The 15,050-nt window shown below is 38.6% G+C and overlaps 1 protein-coding gene across 1 annotated transcript; it reads right to left on the bottom strand.

The window, feature by feature from the left end:
* Positions 1-1,236: 1,236 nt before the first annotated feature.
* Positions 1,237-14,068, bottom strand: tes (testis derived transcript (3 LIM domains)). Its single transcript, XM_026174706.1, has 7 exons — positions 13,835-14,068; positions 9,487-9,572; positions 6,672-7,248; positions 4,907-5,704; positions 3,448-3,663; positions 3,148-3,306; positions 1,237-2,024 (listed from the first exon to the last, which is right to left on the bottom strand). The coding sequence occupies exons 1-7, from the start codon at positions 13,859-13,861 to the stop codon at positions 1,833-1,835; spliced, it is 2,055 nt and encodes a 684-aa protein (XP_026030491.1). The 5' UTR covers positions 13,862-14,068; the 3' UTR covers positions 1,237-1,832.
* Between the last annotated feature and the right edge of the window lie 982 nt (positions 14,069-15,050).

Raw genomic sequence — 15,050 nt, 5'->3', positions numbered from 1 at the left:
AGGCTTTAAAATTCCATTGTGTAAAATTCTACTTTGAGAGCAGCCCTTACCTTTGAACATTGTATCTCATCTTTAAAATTAAATTTTTTTTCCCTCAATGTAGGCAAAACAGCAACAGTACATAATCTAGCATACACGTTGTGTGACAAGAAACAGTTTGTGTTTTTTTGATATTTGTTATCTGCCACTTAAAAATACTTTACTCCATTTATGCATGCTGTTCTTCTGTGCCGCTAGATGGCTGAAGTACTGCAACTTTCTATACTACGAATGCATCACAGTGATAACAAATGATGTTATTATATTCTCATTACTGAGCAAGCGTCTCCATGCCAACACTGGAAGAAACACCAGGCAGCAGCACATTAAAATGAACTAGTTTGACAGTACCCTGATTTAATTGCTGGTTAATTGAAGGTTTCACAATGTCATTCCAGATAGTTTCAGCTCACTTTAATCCCTGGTGCTGAGGTCCCTTCCATGACAAGATAAGTATAATGCAAAAACTTCTGGGTATTGCAGCCTGGATACTTTGGTTAAACTGCTTTTTTTCCTATAACAGTAGGAGGTGAACAAACAAAGCACGTCTGAGATTCAGTGTAAGGTATGAAGTCACTCCAAACGAGAGTTTCTGGAGATATTTTTATCTCCTAAAAGCTTAATGCCTCTGACAACCAGTCAAGCTGCAGTTCATTTGTGTAAACACTTTATTACTGTATCCTTTGAGACATTTGTGGGATTTTCATTTCTCATAAACTATTGTGATAGTTTCAAGTTGCCTCAACATTCCTTGTATCCAAGAAAGCATTGTATTAAATGTGACAAAACCTCCTTCAAGGTGCTCCTGAGATACTGTGATCAAGAGCATGGAACAGATGGATAATCTGAAAAGAGCCACATTAAAGTCTAAACTCCGTAACAACAAAGTGCTCTTCAATTGTTGTCATCCAATAGTTTTGTAATCCGAGGTCATCCAAATAGAAGAAACAGCAGAACAATCAAAGGTTAAAGCTGTAACTATATTTGTAGAGATCCTATTAAGACCTTGAAAGGCAGGAATTTAACCATTTTAGCATTTTGTTGTATGTGAGAGAAGTAATTTTAGAAAAACCTGTTTTTAATACCACAAATAAACTAACAAGGAGCTATTTGCAACACCTTGTTGCCTTGATATAAGTATGAAAATACTATGATATAACATTGCTGGCTGACAATAAAACAAGACAGTATATGCCATTTGTAGACAGAGATGGAAGAATTTACTTTTAATGTCTCGTTGAAAGCACAAATTTAATTCATCAAAACTTCAAATTTAGCTACAGACTGCAAGTTTGATATTACATTGATTATTTACTTTCAACCAGCCTCAAATCTGGCTAACACTGACAGTAACGTTGGTGCATGGAAAGGGAATGTCAGTAGTTTTTATATAAAGTAGTAAAAAGGTGGCAAAAAACAACAACAAAACAAACAAAAACCCAGCAATAGGTTAGTGGTCACAGGTTTAACAAGAAAGAAATCTCATCTGTAAATAATAACAGTGCACGAAAAGCAAACAAGAAATTTAAGGCTGGAAAAAAGTGGAAACCCCCTTTTTTTTAAAACTATCTGAGACTACAAGATATATCAGTGCTGCGATCTTTCTGGACTTACAATAAGTACCTGAATTCAAACGGTTTCACTGTTAGAGTAGATCTCCATACTACAGAGATCAGGCACTATTTCTGTTAAAAGAACCATAACAGACTATTGTAGCTGTACCAGTGTTCTCTCTGTACGATTCCTGGTTTCGCAAGTGATCATGAAGAAGATGAAGGACTTGTCTTGGCCCTTTAAGCCATGATTTTCTTCTTGCACTCCACAGAGCAGAACAGGAAGTTCTTCACTGCCATGAAGCGCTGGCCAATCAGGCATTTGGAGCAGCCGGAGCACTTGAAGCACTGTGGCTCGGCATGCCAGTGATAATCACCATAGGAAACCCTCTGGGCCTCAGGCTCTACTGCATTCTGGCAAGATGAGCATTTCTGGCAAGAGGTAGGAAATAATGATGTCAAGTTTTTTTAAGTTAAGTTTCAGATATCTAGGTTTTCCACAATTCATTTTAAAATTATTATTCAAACTCTTCAAGTTTCTATATTATTTCTATGTAGTTTCTTCCCCTAACAGCTTTAGCCTCCACTGCAGTCAAACTATGTATGTATGTGGTTTAAACTATAAGGTGTCCTCATGGTGCCTAATTAATACCTGACACGTTGAAATATGTTTCGTTTAAAAACTTTTAAAAAATGCTTGGCAGCACAGTGTAATTACTATCTCAAACAAAAAAGAGATTCCTCAACTCTTACAAGCAAAGGCAAGTATTTGGTTATATGACAACATAAGCTTTGCTGTGGATTATGTTGGAAAAAACACAGTAAACACACACCGAGCGCTTCACATTCTTGGCTTAGGGTGGCCAGCATATATTCCCCTATCAATTTTTCACAAAGTTTGACTTGGGTGAGACGATTTTGCACGAAGCCCTAAGAATCCCTAAGTAATTTGCTTTGGTAACAAGTAAAATGCTATAATCATTGTTGGTGTGTTATAATGGCCTCCAAAAGAGAGTGATCAGAGTGAAATGTGACAATCTTCTATTTTAAACATCTGGTTTTAGATCAAACCATAACATTCCACTGTGGCGTCCAATATAAGATGTTGTTGTTCTTGTTAGAGCTCATTAGGGTGTTTAAGGCCAAAAATATGCACTCAAGAATCTGAATTTTGGTATGGCTACAGCTCCCTGCTAACAAATCCTTCAAGTTCAATTGCACTAATCAGCCAAAACAATATGACCTTCTACCTGGTGTGCTCATTTGTGTGCAACAAAACAGCTCACTGCGCTAAAACTTCAAAGGTACCCCAAGACATCAGCACCATAATTATTCTTATAGTATTGTATATAATGAGCTGTAGCCTCTGCATATCAGACTTGCTGACTAGTGGCCATATTCAAAATGTTGATTACGCAAACAGACTACCCACTTATGTTCTACTGTATCCCAGACCATCACATGCATCTCTGAGAGGTCATAATGTTATGGATCATTGGTGTATTTAAACCAATGAGCCAATTAAAGAAAGAAACCCAGAGCAACAAAGACTTACCACAGCATAGTTCGTCATGTAGCAGGGCTTGCAGACAGGCTTGTCATTCTCCATAACATACGTCTCTCCAGCCAGAATGCAGTCACATTCAAAACAGCAGAAATGCTTCAGATGCCAGTTCTGGCCCTCAGCCTGAGTGTACTCGTTACTGAAGATCAGCTGTAAACAGACATGCATCAGAATGTAGCATCAACGGTGCTAACAAACTCTCAGCTATGAATGGTCACACAGATGTGTATGAAATGCAATTTTTTTTAACCAAAATCAAAAGAGAAGCAAATGATCATATCCTCATCTCACCTCATCACAGCCTCCACACCGTGGCTTCTCGCTGTCTCCATAGTGCCGTCCACAGTACATCTTGCCTTTCTTCCAGAAGTAGATCATGTCCACCAGCAGTTCGTTACAGGTACAGCAGACGAAGCATGCTGGGTGCCACATCTTGTCATAACCGGCCCGCTCAGCATAGACAGCTGGCTCACCCTTACGCATGGGCTGCTGGCACTGATGGCATGACTTTAAGGGAAAGTACAGTACATTAGTACAGCTGTATAGTTCATTATGAAAATATATTCTATTGATATTTTATTATATAGGAGAAAAAAAATCAGAATAGTTTGTTACATCCTCTCCTAAATATTTGATTTGAACAAACTATCACTGCACAGTATTTCATAACAAGTTTCCATCAATGGTAACTTTGCTCTTTGAATGTTGTTGGGTTTGTTTTTATTTTACATGAATTGTAGTAAAATTGAAAGCAGGATGAAATAAAAATCCACAAAAAGAATTAACTGCACATGGTAATGATAAGAAAAACAGTACTGCATTAAATAAAAACCCAGCATCCTCAAATGGGATGGTTGGTCTATGGCTCCACCTAGTGTTAAGTTTGGAAATGACTGAAAACTGATAAATAAACCAAGTCATACAAAAGTTAAGATTTGAACTTAGTCAAATGTATTAACTTGAACTATGGCTATTTACATATTCTATTAAAAATCTATTTTTCATATATTACCAGCAATTCATCACATCTTTAAAGAAACATTTTGTGCATGATTTCTAAGCTTAAGACATCAAAGGGTTTCCAGATGAATGGGATGAGCAGAAAGGGAAGGAAATGTGAAATTATAGAAACATTATATTATAAAGGTGTGTATATAGGTGATTTGTATTGCAGGGTGGAGTGGGTCCAACTCTTATGAGATGTGAAGGTCACAAGTAGACGCTATGTAATTTCAAGGGTTTATATAAGTGTTGATCGGGCTTCCCGATGAGCCCTAGGGCAACTGTAAGAGGAGTGTGGCTGACCAAAGGAAAAATATATTATGAAACTAAGTTTGACTTACACACAGGAAATAAACTAGAAAACCACTAAATGAAACTACAACATGTGTAATTCCCCCATTTGAGGGTATGCTAGAAGATAGGAAGGGAACAGGTATTCTGACCATGTTTTATTTTATTCATGATATTATAATAATATATATTTTTTTAAATAAAGTTCCTCTTAAAATTATTGTCTCCATCTATTAACTAGATGTCAAACATATCATTGTGTTCTTGGAACTTGTTCTATTGGTAAAGACTTTCATCTTGTATTATGCAAAACTGTGAGTGAGGATTTTTTTTTTTGCTTTGTATGTTTTCCTCCCATCTGTTATAGTGTGACATGTCATGTGTTTACCATATACATTTTTATTTAATTTAACTTTAGTGCAGATGGTCAGTGAACTGAGGGGGGGAAAAAACTTACAAAGTTCTGTTGTGGTAGTCCAGCTTGCTGACCTCCAGGGACACTCATGGCTCCAGCGGTGGCAGTAGTACCCATGGCTCCTCCAGCTGGTCCAACGCCAGGCCCTGAAAGTGGTCCACCACCAGCTCCAGCTCCACCAGCTGCAGGTCCAAAACCACGACCAGCTCCAACTCCACCAGCTGCAGGTCCAAAACCACCACCAGCTCCAGCTCCACCAGCTGCAGGTCCAAAACCACCACCAGCTCCAACTCCACCAGCTGCAGATCCAAAACCACCACCAGCTCCAGCTCCACCAGCTGCAGGTCCAAAACCACCACCAGCTCCAACTCCACCAGCTGCAGATCCAAAACCACCACCAGCTCCAGCCCCAACACCAGGTCCTGCAGCTCCAGGCCCTGAACCAAATCCAACTCCAGCAACCCCAGCCTCTGGTTTATAGCCAGCACCTCCACCCCCACCAATACTCCCAGCAGCAGCACCACCTCTAGGTCCAAACTCAGCCCCTCCTGCACTAGGTGCCCCTCCAACCCCAACACTAGATCCACCCAGCCCTCCTGCCTGAACCAGAGCCATCTCTTCAGGCAGCATGACATCTCCAACCCCCAGGGCTTCATCCTTGTACTTGCGAACGTATTGCTGCATCAGCTTGACCTCAGCAGGGCTCAGCTCATGACACCTGGACGGGTCCTGGTCGTGTTCAGGTAGCTGTCGGGCCATCTGCTGCCGACGGTAAGCAGCTCCCTCTGTACCAACCACTGGGCGTTTCTCTGGTGGGAGCAACTCAATATAACGCACAGCCTACAGAGAGACAGACAATAAAAGAGTCACCTCAGAGGGAATGAAGAAAAATGCGAAGGACAACCAGAAGAAGATCAGAGAGACAGATTAGATATAGACTAACCAGAAAGAAAGTGAAGTTTTGTTTTTTAGTGAGAAGACAAGGAATACATGGGACAGATACAAAAACAGACTAAACAAAAGACGAGAAAGTTGAGTTAATGTCAAACATAAGATTAATGTGGTGGTGAGAGATGCTGGCATTAAAAATGACATCCTCTTTACTGTAATCACCAGTGCTTCAAAAGTCCCCGCCACACATTTAAGACAACTGAATAAAACAACATTTTGTAACATATTTCTGAAAGAAATTGCTACTGAGAAGAAACAGACCTTTTAAACAAAAAAAAGACCTAAACAAAAACAAACAAACAAAAAACTGTTGATTCAGTGACATCAAATGTGCAGACCTTCTGTTCTGCAGTAGCTAGCCAAGGGTTTTCTAATACCTTGAACTTTAGGAGGCATAAACAAACAAAAATGATTCGGCTAATCTCCCCTTCAAGGTCGTCTTTCTCTGTGCACCTGAACAATGCCAGGAAGTCTAATTCTAACCATCTACACTCCAGTGTGTTAAAATGGTAACATCTTGCCTTAAATTTCACTTTGGAGACAAGCACAAGGTTACAGGAAAGTGTCATAAAGGAAGAGGTTGACTTTTTTAGTTGACTACACCTACATCGATCTATGGTTCATGTGTTTTTGCCTATTACCAAATCTTAAATGATGCAATACCACCAATACTTCCTGATCAAGGCAGGAATATTATCTATTAATATGTTAATTTTTTTATACCAATGAATCCTTTACCATATGATAATGCTTAAATGCTTTTTGGGGGTTTTATGAGGGTGGGGAATGAAAAAACAAAAAACCCCAACTCAATTTAGACTTGAAAAGTTATTTTCTAACTAATATGAACTCTTACCAGGTACTTGTTAGCCACTGGTGGTGCCCACTCATAGGTGACAGTCTTCATTGGTACATCTTTAGGAACTGGCACTACGTTGGCTGATGTGGCACTGACAGTGACTGGCACTTTGCTAGCCCTGACTGGTGTGGCACTGGCTGGTACAGGCTGAACCCGAGCATGACCCTGAACCCCAATGCCTGTCGAACCTGCAGAGGCTCCAGCTGAGGGTACAGAACCAGCTGTGGCAGACGGGGACACAGAACCAGCTGTGGCAGACGGGGACACAGAACCAGCTGTGGCAGACGGGGACACAGAGCCGGCTCTGGCAGACGGGGACACAGAGCCGGCTCTGGCAGAAGGGGGCACAACAGTAGAGGTCGCACTGGGTGGTACCGTGTAAGCAGTGGCAGGGCTAGGCAAAGTGATGGTCACCATGTTGCCCTGGTAGCTGGGGATCCCATCCGTCTTCAGCTTGGCGATGAGGCCGGTGTACTTAGTGTCCTCAAACAGCTTGCCTACCTTCTTGTTCTCCTCCGAGTTCATCGCCACATCATGCTCTGTGAGGCCACATTTGCAGTTTCGGCATATCTTTCTGCAAAGAAGAATTTAACAAAATGTTCAGGACTTTGACTTTTTAAACCTTGATACTAATAAATTACCATTGCTTTATTCAAACTAAACAAGCAATGTCTCAGTTTTTTTTTTTTTACTACATATTCTTCTTTATAGCTGGTATATTTGATAAATTTGAATAAATCCTCACTTCATTCACCTCCCTCTATTTTTAGAATATTAAATAAAAACTCCTACACCATTATACCAACACAATAAGTTCTGTGTTAAAACTGAACTACTGGCATTTTTATCATGCCTCAACACATCTTTTGATATAACTATGACATAATTTGTAACTAGAAGGCATGCTCCAGCCCAAACAGGCCTTCAGAATTTTAGTGGAATAGGCAATACGTTATAGCAATACTCATAGGTAACCAGATGAAAACTCTGTAACACTGAAATAGAAAAATATCTTCTCTTTTCTTTATGTTTTTTTAACTTCATTTTAAAACTGATGAAGAAAGAGCTTCTCAACTTTGGGATAAATAACATATTTTAAAGAAAATGAAAGGTATTTTCATCAGTGTTGCAACAAAAAAAAAAAGTGTCAGAGGATTGCTGTATTATTATACAGCAATCCTCTGACACACATAAAGTGAAATGACTTACAATAGAGTTTTGTTTTGTTTAGATTATGTTTACCTAGCTTGATTGTTTAAGACCCATTAACTTTATAATTACAAAAAAACTCTATAACTATAATAAATGATTATGACAGGCTCTACAATCAAAACTAACTTGTAGCTTTAGAGGGCAGGTGACAACCTTTAATTATAGCGTCTTCATAGAATTATGATAAAAACTTTGCCTGAAAATTCAGCCCCGGCCGCATTAGACTAAATTCTATTCTCAAGAACAGCATGTTCCCATTAGGCCGATGGCTCCTGCTGCTATAGGAATCCTTTTAATTAAGCAAGCTGGGAAGTTGACAGACTGGGTCAATGAGTGAAATGTTGTTGTCATGCAGAATAAGCATGCTTTTTTAAATGACGGCTCTGATTCATAATGGTATTCAACATTACTGAGTTGAGTTTTAAAATATATAGTGATATATTTCTACATAAGATACAGGAGGAAAGTAAATATTTTATATAAATATAGCTTAATATTGCATCAAAATTTTTGTAAAGAGTCTGCATTTCTCCTCTTACTACAATTACCATCTCATGCAGCTCCATCTCTATTTACTGCCCTCCTGCACCGCAAGCTCAACAATAAACTAAGCTTCAAAGTTAAGCTCTGAGTAAATATTATAATTACCAGTATTTCAACAGCTAACAAACAGTATGTCATTTCTACTATATAAGTCAAACAAAGAAAGAAACTGCTCATTTCCAAAGCCACCCATCTCATTTGACTAAAACAGTAGATTCTACATTACAAAGAATAGTTTCTGGAGTTTTTGGTGTGCCGATGTGTTTTAACATGTTAGTTTGGATCTGAGAGAGTTTAATAAATGCCAAAGTAAACCAACAACAAAAATAATCAGCAAGTTCTTTGTTGTTATGAGGTAAAAGTGTTTTATCAAAGAACTTTGGCAGCTTTTACAGGAGCAATGCTGCTTTCATTGTTTTCCAACAGCACATAAAGCACTGAAAATGTTGCAAACATGGGATACAGCTAAAGCAGTAATTATTTCTTGTAGATGACTAAAATGCTGACCATGACCACACCAGCGCTTATCTTCAGCGCAGGCTCTTACTCCTGTCTGTTAGCAGGCGTGTCACCTACCATCCACTATAAATAATACGCTGCCTGCAGTTCTCAAGGGTGAACAACTCCATTTCAAAGGAAATATATTATCCTTCAATGCAAGAAAAGCATTTCAGAAGTCAAACACTAATTATCAGAATTATTATTATCAGAAAGAATAATTATCAGAAAGAGACATACAAGAGATATACTCCTGCCAAGTTTACTGAAAATGGCAGCCTACTGCCTAAGACATCTTACCCATTGCATGAAAATAAGGAGGTATATTTTGTTTATTATCATTCAGCCCAAAAAGCACTAAAATATGGTGTTTGTTGACTGAACCTTACTAAACACTATTTTTTGTTTGTTTATTTTTGTTAAACTAAAGTCGTACTGAAGAGTTCACAGCTTTGCTCAAGACAACAGCGACTCACTCTTTAATCAGCAATTTGGACACAGGAAGCAAAGAAAAGGAAACTTGTGAAACTGTGATGATGTGCAGAGGAACTGTTCAAACCTCCAGAAATGCAGCTCAAAGCCCTCACACTTGTCCTTGCATTTCAAACAGGCAGCTCCAGCACCAAACTCATGGCCAAGCGTCACCTGTAAATAAAGCACACAAAGGAAATGACACATACTGTCAGTGTTTTGTTTTCTATTGAGCAGAATACGGTATTTAAATGAGGGAAAAAGTTTATGATGATACTTGTGGGAGAAGAATCAGAATAAGCTTCACTGGCCAAGTATATGTACACATACATTTATTATTTAAATAACAGGACAGACAAACAGACAATAGCAACATGACAGAGACAATAACATGTTTAACATATTTATATTTGCATTGTTGCAAAGAGATCAGAGTGCAACGATGTTGGAACAACTTGTGAAAGAATAAGAAACAAATAAGTGTCTACTTATATGGGAATGTGACAGCATATTATATGAATAAATAAAGTACATAGATATTTACAACAAATGGGTTGTTTTGGTGTACAGTGCTCTGTAATGCCTATCAGAGGGGAGGAGTTGGAACCTGTTGTGTCCAGGGTATGATGTTTGTCTGATTCTGAATTTGTCTTGAAATCCTGAATGGAGAGAAAATCTGCGCCAATCTTTTTTTTTTTTTTCTGCAGTCCCAACTGTCCGTTTGATGATTGATGTGCAAAGAACAGACTTAAGTATTGCAGAGTACATTTTGATCAACAGTGCCTGAGGCAGATTGAACTTCCTGAACTAACACAGGAAAGACATCCTCTGTTGGGCCTTTTGATCATTTTGTCTATGTTGGACGCCCACTTCAGGTCTTGGAAGATTGTAGATCCCACTGCAGAGAGATTCCTACTGAAGACAGAGCAGGAGCAGCTTAAATGAGATTTACGTTTTGCTACTTTGTAGTACCACCATAAATCATGTTGGAACAACTTAAATTGGGCTTTTTAAAATCTCCCAGGGGAATTAAGTCTCACTCTGGAAATTGCTGCAAGTTTCACTTTTAAACAGCAGTCACTGTCTGTCTGCATTCCTCAGCAGAGAATGTCTTTTTGGGTCAAAAACATCTCTTGACAGCAGGGTGCCTGATGGGATCCCACCAGCCACTTAGTGTTATTGAATAGTTGCCTATATATGGTCGCAAACCATCCTAATGGCTTAATGTGTACATGAGTGAGAAATGCAGACAGACAGTGGCTCCTGTTTAAAAGTGAAGCTTTGATGCCAGACTTTTAACATTCACCACAATTTCCAGAATGAGACGTTTGTCCTCTGGGAGATGTTAAGAAGCCCAATTATAAGTTGTTCCAGCATGGTCCTAGAAAGTACTAAACACATCAGTAAATCTTAGTTAAACTGTAAGATGTACTCGCCTCCTGTGTCTTTTGCAATGAAGCAGCTTAAACAGAACTTAAGGAGCAGCCTGGAGTAGCCTGTCACAGGGAACTAGGGAAGATGAGAGTTTCTGTGTAATTAAGCATGATTCTTTTGGGGTAGGACTGTGTATGATTTTACTTGCATTTTAATACTGATGCAGAAATATTTGTGGAAGGCAGTGTTGTCTAAATAAAAAGTTTAACCTGAATTATGAAAAAGTAAACAAGATTACAAAAGGTGTGCAGGCATCCATTGCTAACTTCCAGTCCTTGATTCTCAGGGGGTTTCAGATGGTACTACAAAGATGTTCAGGCTCTTGCAGAAAGTACTTGAACTTTGAGACAAAAGAACAAATTATTTAAAATGTCATTTTACACTACCAACTAAAACATCATTTTCAACTTTGCAAATGCAAACGTTTATCGGTATGCTTTAAGGGCGGACAGGATAAGTGGTTGAAGCCTAAATATTTATCTCAAGCATAGGGAGGACGACTGTTTTTGGCAGAGCTCATTCAGCATGTATACATGCTTCCCTGGAAGGCAGCTGCACCATCTGGATTCACACTTCAAGTTAATCAATGACTTTGTTTCATGACTAAGCCTGTGGGGTGATTAATTTTGATGACAACACTTTTGCTACAAGCCAGCTTAGACACAAAGTCTATGATTCAGGTCCAGTGAGTCATAGTTCATGAGTCACTTTACTGGAGAAGGGCAGAGCTGCAGGCCAGTGGCAAGGAAGTAGTCGCTTTAGCTGGAGCTGACCAGCTACTTTCAGACGCTGGACACAGTTTCTGTAACATCATGAAGATGATGTAAGATATGTAAAACACATATTTTTAAAAAGAATGTTCAATTACTTACATGTATACATCTTGTTTCTAATGCTTTAAATAACAGACGGTGTCAAAGAAGTTTCAGTCAAACCACCCTTAAATTTATGAACAACTTTTTCTATTTTTAAGGCAAACTTTCCTCTGTAAAGGTGGAATACGGTCATAAAAAATATTACTATTTTTCAGTTCGCTTACTGCTGTTTTAGACAAAGATTTAATTGGTTTCATGATTCACTGGCTTGAACTGAAATTCAGTTCATAACACTGTAATCACTCCAGGATTTAAACAAACAGAGAAATCCTTTGGTGTGGTTCTATTTCTACCACAAAGTCATATGAAAGCTTTAATGATGGTTTAGGTGTTTAGGTAAGAAATAAACCTAGCCAGACCTCCACAGACTTCTAAGAGTCAGCAGAATGGCAATGCTGTACGCCGCGACCCTATAGTCACAGCCTATTACGTCAGACGTTCTGTTAAGTAGAATGCAGCACCTTAATTGAGTATAATATCACCTAAACACAATGATAATGTTTCCTGAACAAGCGCAACACAGATCACAGCAGCATCTCTGTGAACTTGCAGCCTCCTGCAGACAGAAATCCTGCAGCGGTGGCAGGCTGATCTCCCCCAGGGATTACAGGCAGATGTCAGACTGTCTGTCTGGGTTATCCAGCTGCTCAGACTTATTTAAGGAGAGGATTCCCTCATCTTCACTGAAACAGTTTGTCCCTGTAAAATTCTCACTCTTAGTCAATTTTTCAGAGTGAAGCTGAAAGCTCTGAAATTTAATGCAGGAAAAATGTAAACCATATTTTTACAAGTGGCTGAAGACATTAAATTGCAGCTTAATAACTCATACAAAACAAACCACCAGTCTGTGTAACCACCTTCACTGCTACCAAATCTCTGCAGGTCTGTGCAAAGACCCCCCAAAGCTCAAGTTAACTTAGTAGCATAAATTAACAGTACAGTACCAATGTTTTTGCACCATGCCACCAAAACACAATCCTTGTTTGTGTATAAACTTGTCAATAACCATAAATAACAACAACAATAATAATAATAATAATAATCCATATAGTTTGATTCTGATAACTACAAAAGCTTTAACAGATGTTAAAATGCATTTTTCTTTTCCTAAACTACTTAAGAGGTTATAATAGCTTCTATGGAAAATGCTGACTGGTTGATATTCATGTGTATTCACTACATAAACCTGGATTCCTCGAACAGAATTATTTATACAGATTATCTATGGACCATAAGTAAACTAAGGAGAAGGGGTGCATAAGAGGAATCTAGTGAATGCCAACAACGAGTATCTACAGTGATCCATGATGATGAATGAATGACTATTCACTAGACAAAGCGTGTACTGTAAAAAGGTTTCCTGCCTGTCCTGACTCTTAACTTTTGTCTTCTCCCTTGGATGGCCAAACTCTATTTAAAAAACGTTAGATTTTGATGCATCTGGCTTACAGTCTTAAGTGCATTATGAGTGACATGAGCCTTAATATTCTTGAAACCCTGCTGACAGTTCAACACTCAATTCGGCAGCTGTAACGCCAACATTTACTTATGGACAAATTAACTATCACAGCTGGTTTGCATTTTACTGTCATAGTGATTTGTTCCACTTAATAGAGAGCCGAGGACGCTGAGCACCGCGGATTAATACAGTATCAAAACCCTGAACAAGGAGGACGACTTTGTACGTAAAATGGGTCCGTTAATGGGTCAAGCTGTTCCGCTATTAAGTTACAGAGGTTGGGGGTTTGGTTGATACGCAGAGTGAGACTTTGTCACATTTCAAACGCAGTTTCTTACATCGGAACTTATTCTGAAAGGGAAGTAACTAAAAAGGGCGCGACCTATGTTTTCCAAGTTTGTAAACCGATCGACGTGAGTTTGTTCCAGCAATATCAACTACCCAATGATGTGAAATAAGCGTATTTAAGCGAACTAAGTAGATTTTTAATTGAAAAAAAAAAACATAAATAAAGACCATTAATATCTCGAAATTAAAACCGAAACTTAAACTGTAAAATAACCTGCAGTACTGTAACTTTTCTGCCACCTGTCCCTTCCTCTGCACACCTTAAGGGCGTTCCCCGAACTGTGCGAGATATCTACGAAGAACACGGGGGCAAAGCTTACCTTCTTTAGCTCCCTCTCTATTTCCATTTTTGTGTTCAACGTTTTCTTATTCCAGACGTGCTTCTCGTAAAAAAAAACAACAACTGTCGAATCCAAACACAGACAACAGGGAGAATGTGCCGGAAAAATGTAAAACAAATCCTGCTGCCCTCACTGATTTCCCTTTGGGGGTCCTGCTTCTACTCCGCACAGGTGATAACTTCGCCGGAATCAAGTCGATAGTTTCCGTTTGGGCATTTCAAAATAAAACGTACGTTGCCCACTAATGAGTCGGGTCTTATTTGTGTCAGTATGATGAAGTATTTAAATACTTGTGCATGTATTTTCAAAATCTATGTGATAAATTACAAATTGACTTTTTGTTTTAAACTCTAGGGGAGCCTCTAGGATTTTTTCATAGGGGTGGCCACTAAAATTACTGCAGTGGCACACGCCAGAGTGAAGGGGGCGATGAAATCACGAGGGACATACAAAATGACACAATATGAATGATAAAAATTGTATATGCAGGAATTAATAAGAAGCGAATGTTTCAGCTCATTGTAGAGTGTCTTCCTCTCTCTTGCGCTCATGTTTATTAAAATTATTACCTAATTTTGGGGCGTGGCCAGTGCTGGTCTGAAATAAGCAATGTCGTCCATTCACTAGTTTTCCATGTGAAAATATTAAGATGTGATCTGAAATTTTAAAATTAGCCTGGGGATCTGTGTTTTTAGACAAACAAATCAAACTGTCACTGCGCTCAACTGCTGAAGTGACAGTTCCATCTTAATGAATTAATGACACGTTCAGATAATTATTTAACAATGTATATATTAATTTCATTCTGGCACTCCTGGCACTCCAAAGCAACAAAGACGTAAAACCAAAAAAAGTGGTCTCAGAAAGGACTTTAAAAGGAAAACACAACAAAAATATTTACTTTTAAAGATTGATGAGGCTGCTTCATTACAGAACCCAAGATAGTGAAAATGAGGTATTGGACAAATAATAATTGGTTCTGTTGACTATATATTTATTTTGGCATGAAATAGTAAACATGGGCACAGTAATCACATTAATTAACCAAAACAGTATTTATTGTAAACACCTGTAAACACTTGGGTATGCTTATTATTGGTCAAAATTAGTATGTCTATCAATTTATAATCCTCAAAGACATATAAAAGATAAACTGTGATGGAAAGACCTGCTTTAACTATCTTACTTGGAGCCT

The sequence above is a fragment of the Astatotilapia calliptera genome, chromosome 7 (genome assembly GCF_900246225.1).
Source record: "Astatotilapia calliptera chromosome 7, fAstCal1.2, whole genome shotgun sequence".
Taxonomy (NCBI): domain Eukaryota; kingdom Metazoa; phylum Chordata; class Actinopteri; order Cichliformes; family Cichlidae; genus Astatotilapia; species Astatotilapia calliptera.
This window is presented reverse-complemented; position numbering and strand designations above follow the sequence as displayed.